The following is a 22,102-nucleotide window of genomic DNA, read 5'->3' as shown; positions in this document are numbered from 1 at the left end:
GGAAACCAGAAACTTTTATGGAGAAACAAATGTACGCTAGAGCAGCATCAATCAATGCATGTTCACAGGAGGCCTTATAACAAAAGATACAACAATTCTTAGTTTAATGCTATGACTCTTGTTCTCAAAAATTGGTCAATAATGGATACTCCCTCAAAAGCACTTCCAGGTATAAAACCCATCTTGTGATTCATAGGATCATGTATGGTGATATAGCAACATGGGCTCTGTAATTATCCTGCCTATGTTTAAATCCAGACTCCACCACCATTGTATGACCTTGATCATACAATACTCCATTTAACTCATCTGGAAAATGTGGATGATCATGAAATCCACTGTATAGGATTATGAAGATGATACAATGTAATATCATACAGAATTAGCATAAAGGTGGACTGTAGATACTGTGGTTTATAATGAGAAACATATTTGGGGAAGTGCCTGGCTGGTTCAGGTGGTTAAGTGTCTACCTTCAGCTCAGGTCATGATTCCAGGGTCCTGGCTTCCACACAGGCTCCCTGCTCAGAGGGGACTCTGTTTCTCCCTCTCTCTCTGCCCTCCCCCTTATTTATGTGCTTGCTCTCCAGCTCTTGCTCTCTCCCAAATAAATAATATTTTTAAAAAAGAAAGAAAGAATGGAAAGAAGAAAGAAACATACATATTTAGTCTTCATCCCATTTGGGCACAAAGATCCTACAACGGGTGGAATTTCCTAACTGATAAGAATGAACCGATGAGGGCGCCTGGGTGGCTCAGTGGGTTAAGCCGCTGCCTTTGGCTCAGGTCATGATCTCAGGGTCCTGGGATCGAGTCCCGCATCAGGCTCTCTGCTCAGCAGGGAGCCTGCTTCCTCCTCTCTCTCTGCCTGCCTCTCTGCCTACTTGTGATCTCTCTCTGTCAAAGAAATAAATAAAAAATCTTTAAAAAAAAAAAAAAGAATGAACCAATGAAATGGCTGTCTTTTGTTATTCATAAACCCCACCCCAACTATACCTAAGTTTTTTTAATAAGGTGACTTTTGGAAAGCCCTAGAAATGGGGGCTGGTTGTCAGGGAAACGAAATCCGTGATTGGAGGGTTGGAACTTTCACCCCCCACTCCCCTGACCTCTGGGAGGACAGAGGGGTTGAGGTTGAATTAATTACCAACTATGGGTGGTTTAATCAACCATATCTAAATAATGAAACCTCTAGGAAAACTCAAAGGGGCAGAGTTCAAAGAGTTTCTGGTTTGGTCATCCCGTGGAAGTACTTGGGAGGTCATGTGCTCAGAGAAGACACGAGAGCTCTTCACCCCTTCCCACGTACCTTGCCATATGCATACCTTCCATCTGACTGTTCCTGAGTTATATCCCTTAAAAATAAACTGGTAACCTAGCAAGTACAATGTTTTCCTAAGTTCTGTGAGCTGTTCTAATAAATTAACTGAACCCAGGGAGGGGGGGATGGGAACCTCTGATCAATAGCCAGTTGGGGGGCACCTGGGTGGCTCAGTGGGTTAAAGCCTCTGCCTTCGGCTCAGGTCATGATCCCAGAGTCCTGGGATCGAGTCCCGCATCGGGCTCTCTGCTCAGGGGGGAACCTGCTTCCCCCACTTCTCTCTCTGCCTGCCTCTCTGCCTACTTGTGATCTCTGTCTGTCAAATAAATATATAAAATCTTTTTTTAAAAAAATAGCCCGTTGGTCAGGAGCACAGACTGCAACCTGGATTTGCAACTGGCATCTGACATCTGGGTAAGTGGCAATCTTGTAGGACTGAACTCATACCTTGTGCGAGCTGAGGCTATCTCCAGGTAGACAGTGTCAGAACTGAGTTAAATTGTAGGGAATCCAACCAGTGTTGCAGAACTGCTTGGTGTGGAAACAACTATCAGACATTTGGTGAGAAATGTAAGAAGGGAAGTGATGTGACTGAAGTGAAGTCATGTTAAGAAGTGAAGTGATGTTTCTACTGAGAGTAGAAGACACAGGAGTACTTTTCATATATAATGATACAGGAAGATTGTTCCATAAATATTAGTTTTTACTATTATCATTATTATTATTGAAATGGTATACAATATACATTAGTGAGTATGGTATATAATTCAGACTTTTAAAAGATTAATGCTATTCTCTTTACCAGAGTAAACTGTGTTTTTAGAATAATAGACATAATTCACTGTTTGTTTGTTTGTTTGTTTGTTAATGAGCTCTTTTCACAAGTTGGTAATGAGAAAAAAAAAAGACTTAGAATATGTAAGTATGATTAAACATAAAAAGATATAATGTAACACCAATATATCTGATCTTAGTCTACCCATATTTTGAAGCCAATATCCTATTTTGTTGTTTATCTTTTTGAAAGTTTCCTCCTGAGTATTTTGTCTAACTCTGTTATAATTAAAATGATGTATGAAAAATGCAAATACAAAACTATTAACTTCTTTTAAATGTATAAAATATAATATCATAGGCCATAACATTGAAATGTCAAGATTGGAAGATGCATAAGCCGAGTATTTTGGTCTTAACACTAAGTCAGATTCTTCTTCATTTTCTTTTGTCAAACACAGAAATTAGAGAATACTTCATAAGTACCATAGTTGTATTATGTGCATTTATTAGACCATAGTGATTCAATATGTGACTTGCCATATACTGTGGTTTTAACAATTCTTTTTTTTTTTTTTTTAAAGATTTTATTTATTTATTTGACAGAGAGAGATTACAAGTAGGCAGAGAGGCAGGCAGAGAGAGAGAGAGGAGGAAGCAGGCTCCCTGCTGAGCAGAGAGCCCGATGCGGGACTCGATCCCAGGACCCTGAGATCATGACCTGAGCCAAAGGCAGCGGCTTAATCTACTGAGCCACCCAGGCGCCCTGGTTTTAACAATTCTTATCCTTTTAGGTCTTCCTTTATTTATTTAATTCCTCCAGAGAGACAAATCATAGTGAACCAAACCCTCATCATATACCCCCTACGGCATATATGTTCAATGTTAACTTCCTTTATAACTAATTTTTATATTCTCTGCCTTATTTTACCTTTCTTTTCTTATTTATTTACCTATTCCTATTTTAATATTTGTAAGTCATTTTAATTAATTCTTATAATAAGACAAACAATGTAAATTATTTGTTCCCAATCCTGTGCACAAACAGATTGTAGCTCTGATTTACAGCATGAAAGCTCAGATTAAGAAAAGAGAGTAAAATCCTTCTTTAAGTGTGTTTGTTAATTGGGTAGTCAAGGTTTGAAGGGGTCACATTTAGTAAATTGACACTAAAATTCTAGTATCCTCCCCTAAAATTTCACAGGGAGTTCTCCATGGACATGTTTGAATAAGGAAGGCATAATAAAAGATTGCCCACATTGAGAAAAACAAAATTCCACATAAAACAAAGTTTTTAAAAATCCTAAAAAGGAAAACCTGGAATGAATCCATATCACTCACTAAAGTGAAATTATTATACTGTATATATATATTTAGTATGTATAGTATATATGGTATATTTAAAATACTAGTATGTAGTCTTTTTCTACAGGTCCTCCTTGAAAATAGAAAGAAAAAAAATTTATGAAAATTCAATATTGATATGTCATGGCAGGGACAACTGTACCAACCATTACCAATTTTAAAATTGAGATTTATCAAATTATAGAGTATCCAAAGATTAAATTATTTAATATTGGAAAAATAAACACTTAAACATGTTTTAAAGGGCTTTTGGTCATTAATTATAAGAAAAAAAGAGACATCTAAACATTAAATTTAAATCTGACCCAATGTCTTTGATTTAATTAAAATAGATGGGATTGGGAGGGAGACAAACCATAAGTGACTCTTAATCTCACAAAACAAACTGAGGGTTGCTGGGGGGAGGGGGGTTGGGAGAAGGGGGATGGGGTTATGGACATTGGGGAGGGTATGTGCTTTGGTGAGTGCTGTGAAGTGTGAAACCTGGCGATTCACAGACCTGTACCCCTGGGGATAAAAATATATGTTTATAAAAAATAAAAAGTTAAAAAAAATAGTAAGAATACATAATAAAGCTTTAATTCCATATATGGTGTTGTATGATTTGAAACATGCAAACATTTTTAACTCAAATGTTTTTCATTGCCACCCTGATAAAATAGCTCCAAAAGAAATCTGGATCTTTAGATTTACTACACAAAAAGTATGTTACCATTTTGAAATAGAAAGCAGAGAACCCTGTTATATATAATTGAAATTGCAGAGGAAATTGAGGTAGGCAGAATGTAATTACTCAAATTAGAATGTGGGCAGCAAACACATTTATACTGTACGCCCAATAAGCCAGGGTCATGACTACTTACATATTCTATACCATTCCTAGAATATTACTGTAACTCAATAAATGTGGCAATAATAAAAAAAGCTAGCATTCATAACCTTTTGAAAAATGATGTGAAACCATTACAAGACATAAATCCCATATATATGTGTATGTGTATATGTGTGTACATGTAAATATGTGTACATGCATATATGTGTACATGCATGTATTGTGTATATGTATGTATTCCTATGCATGGAACTCAGTAGGATTTTTAATTTTTATTTTAGCTTATGTACACATATGTGAATGCACTGAAAGTGACAAGCATAATTTATTCTTAACAAAGTATTCTTACTGTAGGTGTTTTAACTTTGATGAACCCAGATCCCTGTGATTTGAGACTAGCAATAAACAATGTAGTTTGCCTTGCCTATTGTCCCATCATCAACTCTTGCTACAATATGTCCATAAGACTGGTTGGAAGGTCAGGAAGGAGAGTATATTAAGTCTAGAGATACTTTCAATAAGATATTTGTCTAAAATATATACATTTTTTAAAACTGGGGTTTTCTTTTCTTTCTTCTTCTTTTTTTAAGAAATAATTATAGTTTGAGGTGATGTAGATTCATGTGTGTCGTAGGGGGGAGGGTGGTGGATAATGCACCCAAACTGACAGCATCTGACTTAAAATGCCAGAGTCCATGTGTACACCCACTTTTCAGATGGGCAAGCGGGGGTATACTGATAAAACCCAGAAATGTTTTCTTCACTGAAACTTAAATTAAATGACCACTTTCCTGCTTAAAGACATTTTAGTTAATGAAGATACATACAACTGGATAGAGAATTTTAAGTAAACCCTTGGCTTTTTCTTTGCTTCATATAGAGCTAAAAACATAACAAAATTAATTATTTCCTCCTTTCAGAGTATAAATTCAGAAATGTTGAGGGATATTTTCTGAAATCATTTAATTTCACAAAAGAGAAATTCATTAAAAATTCTACCACATAAGAAAATAATAATATGGGTCAAATTTAGAAAAAAAAAGTCTATGTTTATTTTTAAATATAATCAATTATTTGGTCTTGATTAAGTTAAGGCTAGATTGATGATTTATTTCAATTACTGAGATATAAAACCTTAAGTTGAATACAGTTCTGGAGACTCTAATCACATTAGTATTAAAAATGCCACATTAATAGATGAGAAGATATGTTACATTAAAGGCCTTCTGTTATGTCCTTGGAGAGGTAAATAAAATTAATTACATTTCTACTGGGAGAAAGTTTAGTATGGTAGGAAATGTGTACAGAAAAATATCTACTAAGAATCGAGAGCTAGAGTAAAACTTAAAAAAAAACAAAAATTAACAGCACAATATCTACAAGCACATTCTTATTATTAGCTACTCCAAATATGGAAAAGTAGATGGCCAAAATCTCCATCTGGGGTCCACATGATCGCTTCATGTGTGGGCAAGAAAATTATGCTTTCTTGTATCCCAAACACTCTTATTTTGGCTCCATGCTCTATGTTATTGTTAACTGTAAGTATTTTTGATTCATAATGTACTGTACGTAAAATATACATCCTGAGGACTACATAGGAAATCCGTGGAAAGTTTTGTATAGCTTTTTGAAGTCTATTCTTTGAAGAAATCCTATTAACTGAAACAAACTTATTTATGAAAGAAGGGATTTTTTGGATTCTTTTATATTAGACATATTCTAAGTGACTAAACATATCATTTCCTCACTGGAAGGCCAGCAGTTTAAAAATAACTAAATATTTATTAGAACTGGTGTGCTGTCGTTGAGTAAATCAGACAAACTTAAACAGTTAGATTCCTCCCATCAAGCTGGCAATAAGGAGAACATTTAGGCAGAATGATTTTTCAAATGCCCAGGTCATTTTCATCGAAGCTTTTATTAAGGTTGAATACACATATATCAGTATTTCTAAACCAACTTGATTAGCGTAGCAAGTTTAAAATCTTAAATTGCTGGAAACGGTCCAATGCCATGGTTCGGTCAAACCCATGAACAGATTAAGTTGGAATCGTAAGATTAAGGAATCTGGGAAAAATCTATAGCTGGGTCTTCCACGTGTTTATCTTCCAGATGACAAACAAGGCCTACCTGTATGTTAGTCAGAAGGGTCTCTATGGAAGACAGTCCATCAGGAAACAGGAAAGGAGGTGGAAAACCTGGAGGTAGTGGTTGTCCATGCCCAGTTAGAGAAAGTTTGTCGAGGCTGTCTCTTGCGGTTGGTGTGGAAAGCGGGGTCTCATCTGTATGTGATTGAAACAAAAATATAGAACAAGTTACGCTTGTCTGTTTTTATTAGACCTCAGTAATGGCTTCCCTAGTGGTTTCCAGAACATTTATTGCAAATTGGTTCCTGCTATCAGGAGAAAATGCTTTCTGCTGAATTTTCTTTAATGAAAAAGCTGTGGAGATACAACAAGATAACATTAATGAGTAACTTTATAAGCCTTTTAAATGCAGTCTCTAATGAGACTGAGTTTACAGTGCCATAGAATCTTTTTAAAACAAATATTATCTCACATATAGTTGTGATAATATACTCAGGCTGACTTTATGGGCACCTTCCCAATTATCTCATTTTAGTTTGTTCTGTTTGGATTGACAATAGAATATTTCTAGAGCTTCATATAAAAGAAATGCTTTGTATATTAGTATGTTTGTTTCTCAATTAACCCTTCCTTTATATCAATGATTTGTTCAAATATATTCCTAAAGAATCTATAAAAGAATGTACAACTGAAATTTGTCATTTTACAACTAAAAAGAAAAACTGAAATCAAATATTTTCTCCCTAAAGTAAAACTGAATTACTGAATATCATTAAAATTGAAGATCTAATTCTTTGACCCTGAGTCCCTTTTACCTTCGTACTAAAAAACTAGTTCTTTATACATGAAAAAGGAGTCTAAAGAAAGGGGAATAAAACACAACTTCCATAACAATATTTAGAAAATCAAATATAAAACTCTGTAAGATACATTAGTCTTTATTTATTGAATATTTTTCAATATTTTAAGCAACCTGAAGTAATGTCCTGATATGAATTCTTTTTACTTACCCAGTGAAATCTTTTCATTCAGTTCTTTATTATTTAAACATTTTTACAGTTTCATTTAAGATAGATACAAGTTATGGTTTTGTTTATTATATCACCGAGAAAATTTTATTCATGGCAGGATTCTCAATTTTATAAATATTTTCATATTTCACCCCAGGAAAATTAATCAGAGCAATGTATTTGCACAGTCCTGATAGTATCTCTCAATTTTGCAAGTGGCTAAAAACTTCAGCACACTTGCCTTTATGCTTATAATTTGATTCCACTGTTCTCGATCATTCCTTTATTTTTCATTACAACAACTAACCACACAACACGTTTTCCAATTACCTCTCTGTGGGGCAGAAATATTACGGAAGTAGCTACACTTCTCTGTCTCTAACTAATGTCAGAACAAGTTAAATTCATCTCCCTCACTGTTCCACATTTCTAGTTAACAAACCAAAAGGAAAGAAAGGCTGGGGAGGAGAGTATGGGACACAAGCCATCTATTAGCTGCCTCTCAATAGCACACACCCACTCCTCGGCAGTTTCTCCTTCCACTCCCTTTCCCGTTCACTTACTGACAGGCGATCTGAGGCAGCAGGTACTAGAAGCAGCAACGCAGTGAGCAGCTAAAGGAAGACTCACTGTGTCGTTATTTTTTTTATCACTCTTGTCACCAGGGTTAAAGAGAGACTGCAGTGCAGGGGTAGGGCTACTGCATGGCTAATGTGATCAAGATGATCTTGGACACCCTTTACCTCGCTGTCATAAATTACTCCTCCAGACCAAGGCTGCTAGTGCTTTTTCATAATAGCTCCAAAAAGGCGCTTGTTAAACATCTATGTGCATGTGAAATTGTTTAAGAATGGAGAGCAATATTTTTCGATCAGCATCACCTTAGCTGTCACATGCTAAAGAAAATGTGGCTTAATAGATCATGGGGATAATAATTGCTTGTCTCTTGAAAAAAGGCATGGAACCAGATGACCACCTGAGTTTGCTTTCAGCTTTAGAGACTGATTCCACAATCCTTTAAAGAATGTCCAAGAAAAAAGCTCCATATGAATGTGTAGACACACATGCATGTACACGCACACACATTTGATTGTAAGTTCCATCATCCCAATGACGATTTGATTTAACTCCAGTACATTTATGCTTGGCTACGTTTGGCTGTTGTGTGAATTAATTCCTAAAATCACTCATGATACATACATCTACAAAGCCAATATTTACTTTACATAAACAATGTGCTGAGGATAGAACACTGAAAAACACAATCTGCAAGCTTCAAGTAACTTACCTGAACTGGAGTGACTGATCCCAATTGTTAAGCAGTCAATTCCTATAGTTAGGAAAACATTTTGTCTTCTATCATTATCCCATTAGCTACTCCATTCCCCACCCCCCGCTCCCCTGGGATTAAAACTGTTCTAGGTATATGTGAGTGTGACTGTGTGTGTATGTGTGTGTGTGTGTGATTTTTTTTCCGCAGTTGCTTCAATGGAATGCACACCTTGGTCCTCAAGGTTCAACTATCATTTAGTATAGACTTACATGATTGCATTCATTCACTCATCATTTTTTACAGCAGAGATACTGCATGAGGTCACTTTAACTCAACATGTAGCTAAGAAACAATCAAATTTAGGGCACAATGATGACTAAAGAAATTTTAAAAAGGGGTAACTCTTAAGATCAATATACATTTTTGAAAAGAAGACAAACTAATCAAGATCAAACATACAAGACAAAAATAGTTCTTTGGGCTTCACGACCCTACTAAAAAATTGTCATCTTCTGGCAGTTAACATCATGGAAAGTCTCATTTAGTCTTCTTACAAAGATAGTAAAATTAGGAACACAGTTCTTCCTTTTGAAAGAAAAGTGACCTTTGATATCCTAAATGTTCTATGAAGATTAAAGCAAATGTTTGAGACGTCAGACAACATGGAAAAGAGTTTTGACATTACATAATCTCCACTGACTTCAAACAATGAATGATGATGAGGCGAAAATTCACAAAACACCTTATTCCAATTTGAAAGATCTGTACATATTTTTTAAGTTTTATCTTTAAAAGAAAGCTTGTCAGATGCCATATTCTCTGGATTATTACAGCACTTGACAACGTAATCTGTTTTTTCTTCTTGGATAGTTTGCTTTCAAATAATTTTAAACTTACGGAAGAGTTGCAGGAATTGTACAAAGAACTTCTCTATACTCATATAGTGGGCTGGCTGGCAGCCCCCAAAAATATATGTCCATGCCTAATCCCTGAAACCTAGTAATGTTAGCTTCCTTGGAAAGAGGGTTTATATAGATGTGATTAAATTAAACATCTTGAGGGGCGCCTGGGTGGCTCAGTGGGTTAAAGCCTCTGCCTTTGGCTCGGGTCATGATCCCAGGGTCCTGGGATCGAGCCCCATGTCAGGCTCTCTGCTCAGTGGGGAGCCTGCTTCTCTTCCTCTCTCTGTCTGCCTCTCTGCCTACTTGTGATCTCTGTCTGTCAAATATGAATAAAATCTTTAAAAAAAAAATTAAACATCTTGAGATGAGATCATCATCTTGTTTCAGGATGGGTGCTAAATCCAGTGACAGGTATCCTTATCAGAGAAAGGTAGAGTGAGACTTGAGGGAAACAGAAGAGATCCACAGTGAAGAGTGGGAGGCAGAGGGGAGATAGAGACAGAGATCAGGATCTCCCAGTCATAGTCCATGCATCCTGCTGATAGCCACCAAATGCTAGAAGAGGTAAAGAATGGATTCTCCTTTATAGCCAGCCTCTTGGAGGGAGCTTATCCCTACTAATACCTTGATTTTAGACCTCTGTCTTCCAAGACTCCAGTAAGAAAGTTATTTGAAGCCATCAAGATCATGGCAATTTGTTAAAAATCAGCCCTAGAAAACTAATTCAACTCTTTACTTCAATTCACCAATCGTATGCATTTTGCCATGTTTGCTTTTAAATTATTTCTCTCTCCCTCTCTTGTTCTGTGTGTGTGTGTGCATATGTTTGAACCATCTTCCCCTTTAATCCTAAAACTTCACTGCATATTTCCTAAGTGTAAGAACACTCTCTTATATGACCACTGCAAGTATAAGATCAGCAAGAATCACACACACAGAATACTATTGTTTAATTAAGAGTTCGTATTCCAATTTTATCATGTAAGATATTTTACTGGAAAGAGTTAAATAACTAATATATCTTTTAATTTACTTGACAAGTACTTGGAGAATATTTTCTCTGGGCTTGTGGTAGATATGTAGTAGCCTCTAAGATGGCCTCTGATGATTCTTCCTTCCTATCATTCATATCTTATCTAGAACCTTGCCCTTAGTCTGAGTCAGATCTAACAGAGAAAAACAAATGTGATGGAATGTCACTTCTAAGATTTTGTTATAAAAAATTTATAATTTCCATTTGTCTCTCTCTCTCTCCCTTTCTCTTGCATTTCTTGTCCTGGGGAAAACCAGCTGTCGTGTCATGGGATAGCCCTGTGGAGGTGCACATGACCAGGGACTGAGGCCTTCCAAAAACCAAGTGAGTGCCTTGAAAGCAGAGTCCCCCTGCCCAGTGGAACCTTTTGATGAAGCTATAGCCTCAGCTGGCAGCAAAACTGAAACTTCATGAGAGATCTTAAACAAGAACCGCCCTGCTAAATTGCACCCAGATCCTGATCCACAGAAACTGAGATTTTAAATGTTTGATGGTTTAAACCACTAAATGTTGGTGTGATTTGTTACATGGCCATCGATGATGAAAACAGGACACAACACTTTTTATACTTTGAGATACATAAAGAAAATGTCTTAGTGTCCGGTGAGTATCAGCTACTTTGGACAGGTAGCAACTTCTTCGGGCTTCAATTTCCTCAAGTTAAAAGAAAAAAAAAAAAAGCAGGTTGAATGACACAAACTCTAGTGTCATGCAAATCTAAAGTTTCATGTTCTGTTATTTCTTATTAAAATTCTTAAAAATTAGCTGAGTGGACATTTCACCTATTCTGACTAGAGATTTTGCCTGTATTGACTGCAAAAGAATGGAGTCACATAAACAAAATTTCAGAGGAAGCTCTTGATTCTTTAGGTTTACAAACTCCATTTTACAAGGATTCTTGAGTTTTCTTACTTCATTTTATCAAATTAGGAAATGTTCAGCCATTTACAAGACAGGCACTCCCCACACCTGCGATGGCAAATTAGATGCAGGGAAAGGTGCGTCCTCCTAAAAATAAAGGAAGCACTTTTGAAAGCTGCATTAACTAGGGTACAATTTTTTTTAAGGACTCCATATCCACAGGGAACTAGTAGTTATGCCAGTTCTCAAAGGAGTTCTTGTTATTTTTAAATTCCTAAGAAAGGATGGTTTTTAACTTTCTTGTATTTTAATTTAGTTACAGGGAACCACAGTGGCTTTCTTAAGGAAAACAGAAGCACACACATTACCATCTCACACATGATTTCATCTGTTGACCAGAAAAAATACCAATGACCATTTTTATAATTATATGAGAAATATAATGACAGATATAACACCATACGATCAATTAATATCATTTAGGATATGATGGGTAAGATAAAAATAGAAGATAAGAACGTGTGTTTAAAAGTCCAAAATCAATAAAGTATGAAAAAATGTTATTTCTTTCTTCTCATCATTTCATCTCATGATTGTCCTCACAGTTTAAGTCACATATCAATAAATGACTATCAGTAAGATTGATGTCTCTGTAGGACAGCTTTTTTTTCCATCCAATCTTATCACACATAACAATTTAGCAGGATATCCTAAGGAACAATGTTGTTTAAAAAAATAATGGGCCTCTACTTTTAAAATGTTTTCTTTCCTGTTAATAAAATCTAACTCAGTTGTTATTTTCATAACTAATCCCTTTGGGTTTGAATTATATATTCTCTTTCAAGTTCTTGTGTGTGTGTGTGTGTGTGTGTCTTTTTGTGTCTGATGTCTTTTATTACACCATAAATTCCAAGTAGAAAAATGTTCACTTTTAGAAAACCATACATTCCAAGGGAATTCACATTTATTCATTTTGATGTAAAGTAGATAGCAACATTATTAAAATAAAAAAGTCTCCATATTTAATGTTTACAAGTGATCTGGGATTTTGCATTGCAAATATTATATTATTGTACTGGAAAAGTGAAAAAATGTTGACAAAGATTCTAGAAAATGTGGTAATCTCTATGATTAGTGATTTATAAAAATATGAACTCTTCTTTGGCATTTTGATAAATTTCCTTTACAATTATCTAGAAAGTTAAATTTACTGGTGTTTTTGTAAACTCATCAGCCACATTATTCAACTGGAGTATAGGCACGGATAATCTAAAATATTAAGGATTGGTGTTTAAAAGATGTTTTGAAACTTATATCCAGACATAAAGTGTAGTCATTTAAATTGAGTTCAACCATATCCTCAATCTTAGTTCATTCCTACCGTAGGACTCTGGCTTTAGTTTGGCAATGGAAACTAATAATAAAGTTGAATAATGTGATCCAGAATGTAATCTTAAATTAGAAATGGTCATGTAAATCTTTTTCTTTTTATTTTCATCTTCTCATAAAATAACGAATTCCAAAATATCACATTAAAATTTATTTGCATGAATTTCATGTATCTATTTCAGTTCTTATAAAATATCCAGGGGTATGATAGAATGAGGCTAATTTCCTGTATTTAACTTTAAACCTACTTTTCAAATTCTGGATACAGCTCTGGTAAATTGAAAAGCAAGCCAGGCTAAATTCAGAAAGTGTGAGTTCAAGCCCTGGCTGTAGCAAGTATTAGCAAATAGTAGAGCAAAAAATCCATCTCTTAGAGTCTATGAGCCTCATTTGATTTATTTACTAAAAAGATGATTACAAACTCAAAGGATTGTACCTTATATCCAATTAGATTGTGTATATGAAAGTGCTTTGTAAAATATAAAATGCTAATAAACTATCAGGAAGTAACAAATAACTAACTGTATTACACATTTCATTTTGTAAACTTGGCTTCAGTGTGCCACAGAGGGAATGCTGGCTGTACCATAAGCTTGAGACCACTGCACTCTTTCTCTCTAATGAGGCTTGTGATGATGAAGTATCGTGCTGATAATGAAATTATTACTATACATTATTATAGTTGCCTTCTACAAACTAACCCTGAATTAGTTCAGCGAACAGTTAAAATTAACTAGGATAGAAATAACTTGAGAAAGGGCAAAAGGATATGAACTAGTTTATCAACTTCTCTTCGGGCAGCAGCACCGAGAGGAAATGGATAAGGTGACTTACACAGAAAGAAAACAGTACAGATCTCGGAGAACTAGACTGTCAGAAGCATAAAAACACTTCTGAGTTTCCTTGGATATTGAAGCCGTATCTGGATTTTGAGTTTGGGTGAATGAAGGAAAGGACTTGGTATGGAAAGGAGATCCTTGCAAACGTGTGTTGGCTGAATGCCGTAGGTGTGCCAAGATGTACACCAAATTCACAATCCTGCATAATTGAGTGCATTTTAAAGGATGTATTGCAACAGATGCAATTATCTTTACCCATGGTTATTGCCTTTTGCATAGTTTACCTTTGGGATGCTGATGGAAGGTGGGGACCACTCCTTAGAGGCAGAAATAGAACAGAGTCTCAGCTCCCTAGCCAGGCTAAGCACGTATTAATGTCTGTTGAAGGAATATGTGAATGAGATGAGTGGGGACAAAAGCTGGAGCAGTTAACAAGGCAAAAATGAGAAGGATGTAGTCTCTCGCTCACCTTGAGGTTATGCCACATCCATGATAGCAAAGCTAAAAATACCTTCTATTGGAAAACCACTCTATTGATTACAAGACAATTTCATAGGCATTACGTTGAGTTAGGAGGAAGCTCTAGGACGAAGATAAAGAAAAATGCATACAATATAATCTCAATAAGGTCATGTGCAAAAGACTGATTCCAATAGTACCTAGTGGTTACTTAGGAAAAGGAGAGATTACATTTCCATGATACATGTTGAGATCAGAGTGAAGAAAAATAAAATTTCATGGCACGGTACATTAGAAATCGGCATGGAATATTGGGAAAGATTTACACAGGAGGTCGTCCAGGGGGTCATATAAGGAAAGTGTGCAGGAATGACCTTTCAAGGAAAGCAAGGATCCTAAGTGCTCTGAAGAAACTTTGTATTTTTTTTTTAAAGATTTTATTTATTTATTTGACAGACAGAGATCACAAGTAGGCAGAGGGGCAGGGAGAGAGGGGGGGGGAAGCAGGCTCCCTCTGAGCAGAGATCCCGATGCGGGGCTCGATCCCAGGACCCTGAGATCACGATCTGAGCAAAGGCAGAGACTTTAACCCACTGAGCCACCCAGGTGCCCCGAAACTTTGTATTTTTAAATGGTTAAGCTTATTTTCAACCATTATTCTTAAGACAGTCTTTAATTTCTGGCTATTCTACATTTGTATTTCAAAAATCTATGTATGAAGGAAACTCTACAGCAAGGTTTATATTTCCAAACATGGCCTTGACAGCAGCCTCCTCACGATCGCTGGCACCTGACAAGATGGAAATGAAGGACTCTGAGAGCTGTGCTTACATTTTTTTATTTCTTCCTACAGCTTGGGATTTCTTAGAAAAAATGGAACAGTACTGAACATCACACACACACACACACACACACACACACACACACACACATTTACCTTTAAAACATTGTCGGTGGCTTTTACCCCTGCTTGTTTGTTAAAGTCATAAGTCACAGTGTTTGTGAGAGAGCTGGCCGGCTATGCTGAAAAGATCCACTTAATTGACCTTTCTGTCTTTTCCATGACCCTGTAGGTTTAACCTCACTGCTGATACTGCAAGTGAATATGGGAAAACATTTATTGAAAGCTGCATAACAGACATGGTTATATTTCCTCGGTTGATGTTTTGCATATCTGCACAGTAGGGCCATTAAGGGTTCTAAGAGCACAACGGAAACAATCATAACATTTGTTTTTAGATGACTGACTCAGGACATGTACACCAGGCTTTATATAGAAACTGTTTTTGTTTTATTAAGGGACTGTTTGCCTGTTAGTGATAACATCATTAAAAATAAATGAAAGGGGGCTGGTAAAATGCTTCCCAAAAGCAGAAACCTAATTAAAGGTGATATGCCTGCTATGAGGCTTTTTTCAGGACTCAGAAATAGAACAAGGTTAGTTCTCTCTCATTTTATAAGGCCCAAAGAAGACCTCACAGTAAAACATCACTTCTGATCTAATTTTCTATTTCTGTGTACTTCAATAATCTACTTTACAGTCTGTGCTTGCCCATAGAAAGTGAACTAGTTTTGTTCCTTCAGATAGCTGCTTCATCATTTCACACTGCATGAAAAGAAAATCTGATGGTTCAGGTCAAACAAAAAAAATGCACTATCTTTTTGTAGCAAATTGTCTTGGTTGCGATATATACAGTAAAGGCAGTTGAAATGTGCACAAACATTTCATAATTCTAAAAGACCACTTAGGAGAACCCGAGTTACTGGTAAAAAACATTTCCAAATCGTGGTTTGTAATTTCCAAAAGAAAAAAAAAAAGTAGACCCTTTCATTTTAAGGGGTGGAGTTACTCTAATTTCATGGATGGTGGAAAAAGCAGGAAACTGCATTCCCTTGATAACTCTGCCCTTATTGTGCTGTGACCTTGGCCAATTTACTTAAATTTACATCTGCCAAAAATGAGTTTCTGAAATGTGCTTTGAGAATTTTCGGGGGGTGGGGGGGGGAGTTGTCACATCAATTCAAGGCCTTTTCAAAATTAATAAGACTTCAGAATTAAAGATAAAAAGAGGAGAACACGGGGCACCCTCACACAGTGCCATACTTTGAGATCCTGGTTTCTTCTTGTCATCCCTGCACAGGTCTGTTTCATTTATGAGCCTCCAAGCTGAAAATGAATCTTCTGCTGAGTAAATAAAATGGAACGATTCCCAAATTATCCCCCCGAAAGATAAAGGGGCTCTGTATTGTGGATTACTTACACTTGGATCTGCACATCGTTTTTAGACTAAAATTAGCATGGAAAGGTAAAAGGTGAGATGTCTTTGGACATCATTAAGTGTAAGTTCTCATTTTTCAGACAAAAGAAGTCCGGTAAGTTCTTCAAACCCAAGTTTGTAAATTTTCACTTCTTTCTTCATTGAAAGTTACAGTGTCAATTTAGAGGAAATACTGGGAAAGAATATTTCGAATGCTTGCAAGGGTAAGCATACCCACAAATATATATACATTTAAGACAATTGACCAAATGTGAAACATGGCAGGATACTTAAGATTTCTTAAGTAAGGAATTTTAGGGGTGGTAATAATAATGTGATTGTGGTTTAAAGACAAGAGCCCTTATGTTTAAGAAATACAGACTGAAAATAAAGAAAAAAGATATTTACAGATTAAGTAAAATATGTTTGGGATTGACTTCAAAATTCTCTGGGGTGGGGGCAGGACACGTGGGTCGCTCAGTCGGTTAAGTGACTGCCTTTAGCTCAGGTCATGACCCCAGGGCCCTGGGATCTAGCCTCGTCCAGGCTCTATGATCAGTGAGAGCCTACTCCTCCCTCTCCCTGAGATTCCTCCCTGCTTGTACTCTCTGTCAAATAAATAAATAAAATCTTAAAAAAACAAAAAGCAAAAAACAAAAAAAACAACCTTTGAAAAAATTCTCTGGGGTAGAGGAGAAATTAGGTGGGGGAATTTAGGACCCAAGTCATTGTTAAAGCCAAATGATGGGTAGGTATATGGGTGGCTCATTATACTAATTTTATGCTTGTTTGAAATTTTCTACAACAAAAAAGTTTTAACATAAAAATAATGCTATGCAGTAAAAATTCTATTAACTCATTTTTCTTTCAAAAGTCGGAGGCATTGGTATGATGATGATCATCAACATTGTCATCAAAATAACTAGCATATATTGAGTGCTTTCTATGTATGCAAAGCAATGTTCCAAGCACTTTGCATGCATTAACTAATTTAATCCTCTCAATAATTCTGTTACATTGTTACTAGTCTTATACTCATTTTACGCATGAGTAGAAAGAAGTAAAAATAAGTTAATTAACTTGCCAAGATAACTCAGCTAGTAAGGAGAGGAGCCAAATTCGAACCCAAGTAGCCTTGCTCCAGAGCCTTTAAACACAAGGAATACAAATTTTCAGTAAGAATTTTTAAAATGTATTGTTATATGTGTTCGAGTATAAGAGACATACATTCCCAAAAAGGCAATAATTTTGTAATTATTTTATCTCAGACCAGAAAGAAAACTTAAGACACTTGTATCCCATTCCTTCTTAATTAAGACTTGACTTAGTCCTTAAGACCTAGCCACTGGTCATCCAAGGCAGCCAAGATTCATCCAGATTGGCAATTTGTACTGTCTCATGGTGACCGTTCATTTTTAATCGAAGATACCTATCTTAGAAGTGAAATACCAGATTCTCATGAGTTTAATAGACACTTAATATCATCTTTAAGTTAGGTGGCCCACACAATTACCTCCTACAAATTTCCCCACTCTACACCTTTACTAAATGTCAGCCATACTGACAGTCTATACTTTCTTTGTGAGAAATAGTTAACCATGCAAGTATCACTTTTAAATTGGCACATGCATTCCATGAGGTAAAGAAAAAAAAAAAAAAAAAAAAAAACAAGGCCTACTTAAAGATTCCTAAAACAAAAAATTACTGGCCAAAGGATTCACTTCAGAAAGAGTTAGTCCCATGCCTTACCCATCCATCAGCTATAATTCAACCTTGGATATCGCCACAAATTGTCTTCTGTACTTGTTCCAATTCAGCTTCTCCTGAATTTCCTCATCATATAACCCCAGCCACGAACTTCCCTCACTTTCCACCGTAAGATCCGTGTTTAGCTTCCCAATACCAGCCCAGACACAGTGTGACTCCATTTGAGTACTCCACACCCACGCCGGAAGCTCCCGAGTTCTGGACTACTACCCCATTCTGGTAAGCTATTACGTACCAGGCTGCCGAGGGGCTGCCCTAGACATTAGCTTGCAGATCTAGAGAAACTGACTTCTTTAAGTCTACTAATTTATCACCAGTAATGACTCCTTCCACAGGTGTGTTTTCGTATGTTGCTTTCTTCCTACCTCCCTCGCCACGATCTCTTGAGATGGAAAGCATGGCATGTGGATGTGAAAAGTCTCCTGAGGTGATGACCTAATAGTTCTATACCTTCAGTTTCACTGGCTTGAACCAATTCACGTTTTCCCTCCCATTCGTAACAACTAACAATTAAAACATTTCACCGAGACGCTTTCAAATGATCAACTTCAGTGAAAATTCTAACCAAAAAAATTTTTTTGCAGGTTTGTTTCCTTTTCCTGCAACGTGAAAAGCTGTGAGGGCAGTAATTCTGTCCATCTTGTTCACCTGTGTAACCTCCCTGCCTGGCATCTGACACAAATTTATCATTAATTGGTTGAAAATCTGATATAATATACCTTCAAAACTAGTTAATTTGTTAAGCCCTTTGTTCTTATATTAATAAAGATAAGTTTTAGCTGAGGTTAGTCTACATTTTAAATTAGCTGAATCTGACTGGGAAGATATGTAATATAAAATGATTTTAGTCTGGGTTGCCTTTTTAGAAATGTGAATCCAGCATAAAAAGGTATTTATGCTACTTTATTTATGATATTTTAATCTAAGTTTTAAAACCTCAATTTTTAAAAATTGAGTGAATATCTTTGTGGCTATTAGTACAGAAAAGGAACTAGTGACTATGTATAAGGAAACATTAAGATTTGATTCATCTATCTAAAAATGATGTCGGCTGCTTTTGGCAGTAGTGGACATGCCATGACAGAGGGTCTATGCAAAGGTTGATAAGCATCCTGTCAAGAATATTATAGAAACTCCTTTCTAGAAATTGATAGGAGGTTAAACTAAATGACCTTTATATCCCTTTTACCTATTGAGATTTTACAACTTCTTCCTTTAAAACTAACTGCTTTCCTACATAGTCATATAAAAATGCAAAGGAGAGCACTAATTTTTAGGATTTAGGGAAATATAAAAAGTTAAGAGTGTATGTTTATGTCAAAGTCAGCACTCTTCCCTTGGCGAGAAGGGGATTCTTGAACAGCACAGCTGCTATTTTGCAACTCTCAGAGCATAAAAACATAATGCAAATTCCCGGACCTTTACTACATACAAGTTTTAAAACATTGATTTCCAATTTATAACCACTTGTTCTCTGTAGCAAAGGAAAAAGATGACATTGTCAGATTTATAAAATTGTTGTTGCTAGCTTTTTAATGTGTTATATTTAAGAAAAACACATCTGTTGGTACAGAAGAAATAAAAAAATGAATATAGAAATGAGATGTGTTACCTAAGTTTTCTTTTATCTTACCTGTTTTTAAATTTAATTTGAAAAACTGTTTGAAATGTTAACATGGCTTTAAATTCCAAATTAAAAAACACCAATAATTTTTTTGTCATTAAACTATTTTCTGTTATCTTCTACTTTATATTCTGTATGTCTAATAGCATGGATGCCTCAGATTCATTTTGAGGAATTTTTTTATATCATAAAGAATTTATACATTCAAGGTAGAAGACAGCACAGATCAAGAATCTTAGCTGCAGGGCGCCTGGGTGGCTCAGTCGTTAAGCATCTGTCTTTGGCTCAGGTCATGATCCCGGGGCTCTCGGATCAAGCCCTGCATCAGGCTTCCCACTCAGGGGGAAGTCTGCTTCTCCCTCTGCCCCTCCTCCTGCTTGTGCATTCTGTCTCCCTCGCACTGTCTCACAAATAAATAAATGAAATCTTTAAAAAAAAAAAAAAGTGTCCAGTACTTGATTTCAGCTCGGGTCTTGTTCTCAAGGTTGTGAGTTCAATCACCACATTGGGCTCCACATGGAGTCTACTTAAAAAAAAAAAAACTAAAATTTAAAAAAATGTACTTAAAAATTAAAAAAAAATATATCTGAGCTGGAAAGGAAACATGTGTTAAGGCACATGAGGAAGGCGGGGATGAGACCCAGAGAATGTGAGAAGAGATGTCTGGTACAGGTGTCAGAGAAGTTAGTGCGGTTCAAATTGCTGGAGCTCCTGTAGGCCAGAAATGAGGTTGTGACCCACCATGCTCAAGAACTGATCCTCTTGTAGAAATGGCACTTCTTTCTAACCGTGTAGTCTCATGAGAATGTGGAACTATATTAGCCTTAGATGCCCATGTAACTCTTCATTCCCTTGGCATGTTCAATTCAAATCACACTAGCATCATGGCTACTTAATATTTTTGTGTATATTTCCTTATTCTCAATCCTAATTAAATGTAAGCTCCTTAAGAATAAAATTTCTCTCTATATGGTTGGTATTGTGTTTCTTCTATCTCAAATGGTGCTTTGCATTTATTAGGCTCTCAAGAAATACGTGTGGAGTGAATAAACAAATATTTAAAAAGTATTTCAAAATGAAATAAATTAATCTCTTAGGCTAACTCCTGTGTATTTAGTTTTACTCAGAATTATCAAGTTTATAAGCATATATATTAAAGATTCTTCTTAACAAAATATGAAGAAGGACTGAGATAAGTTAATTATAAATAAAATACCCCTATAGTATCTAATGCATTTGAAGGAAATTCATAGTAAGGTATATTTTATTTTATATGTACATACACACATAGTAATGTAAATTTGAGGAACATATGGGTAATAGGTAAGTAGAACTCTTCCATATTTTAGTCAGTCAGTAACTATTCTATATTGAGATAATTAATTTACTTTTAAAACTATCACCAGAAGCTTTAGGCAAATATAAATAGGTTTGTTATTTGACATAGTAAATTATCTTTCATTACTTATTCCTTGTCCGCCTATAATAAGATTTCAAAAGAATAGAAAACCCAGAAAGAACCTGAAAGTTTTACTACTGCCTTCTATTTTGTCTCATACACTTTAAGATGAACAAATTATAACTAGCACATGTACTGAAACATGATTTCATAAATGACTTAAAACTAATGGAAAATTTGAAGACAATTAAAATACTCAACTTTATTAGAAGGTGCTTCATAGCTCATCTTCCCCTCTGTTTTCCTTTCCTTCCCCTAATGACCTCTGGGAAACATTCTGAGGTTATCCAAGGGGACAGGGATGGAGGGATGGGGTAGCCCGGTGAGGCATATTAAGGAGGGCATATGTTATAATGAGTACTGGGTATTATAGGCAAATAATGAATCATGAATCAAAAACTAGTGATGTACCGTATGGTTGACTAACATGACATAAGAGAAAAAGAAGTGCTTCATATTTGAGGAAGCAAATCAAACATGCAAGTTTTGCTCCTGCATTCTTGATATACATGAAAAACTCACATTGCCCCTTAATATCATTTTATATTAGAAAATTTAAAGGAAAAAAAAGAAAAATTAAAGAAATACCATAACAAGAAATAAGTAAAAAGAGTACATTCATATGCATTTTCAAAATTCACACAAAACTCAAGTTTCTGGTATGTCCCCACCTAGGACTGCTCAGGACAGTAGTTTTTGGAAGGAGAATGTACACTGGAGTCACTTCCTTTTAGTTGGGAATCATCACAAAAATAGTATCCTCATTGCTTCTCTTATAATGTATTATAAAATCTATTCCCTAACTTTTATTGGGCAGGATGCAAATTCTCCACGGAAATTTGAATA

The 22,102-nt window shown here is 35.7% G+C and overlaps 1 protein-coding gene across 1 annotated transcript in view; it reads right to left on the bottom strand.

Annotated features, from left to right (window-relative positions):
• The window catches only part of DACH1 (dachshund family transcription factor 1), a 423,382-nt gene that overhangs the window by 41,875 nt on the left and 359,405 nt on the right, over nt 1-22,102 (bottom strand). The window contains exon 7 of the mRNA XM_045080637.1: nt 6,426-6,577. Within this exon, the coding sequence (XP_044936572.1) occupies nt 6,426-6,577 (152 nt within the window). The remainder of the gene's footprint in view (nt 1-6,425; nt 6,578-22,102) is intronic.

This window comes from Mustela putorius, unplaced genomic scaffold (genome assembly GCF_011764305.1).
Source record: "Mustela putorius furo isolate JIRA1106 unplaced genomic scaffold, ASM1176430v1.1 tig00000480_pilon_pilon_pilon, whole genome shotgun sequence".
Taxonomy (NCBI): Eukaryota; Metazoa; Chordata; class Mammalia; order Carnivora; family Mustelidae; genus Mustela; species Mustela putorius.
The sequence above is the reverse complement of the archived record's forward strand: the minus strand, read 5'-3'. Positions and strand labels throughout refer to the sequence as shown.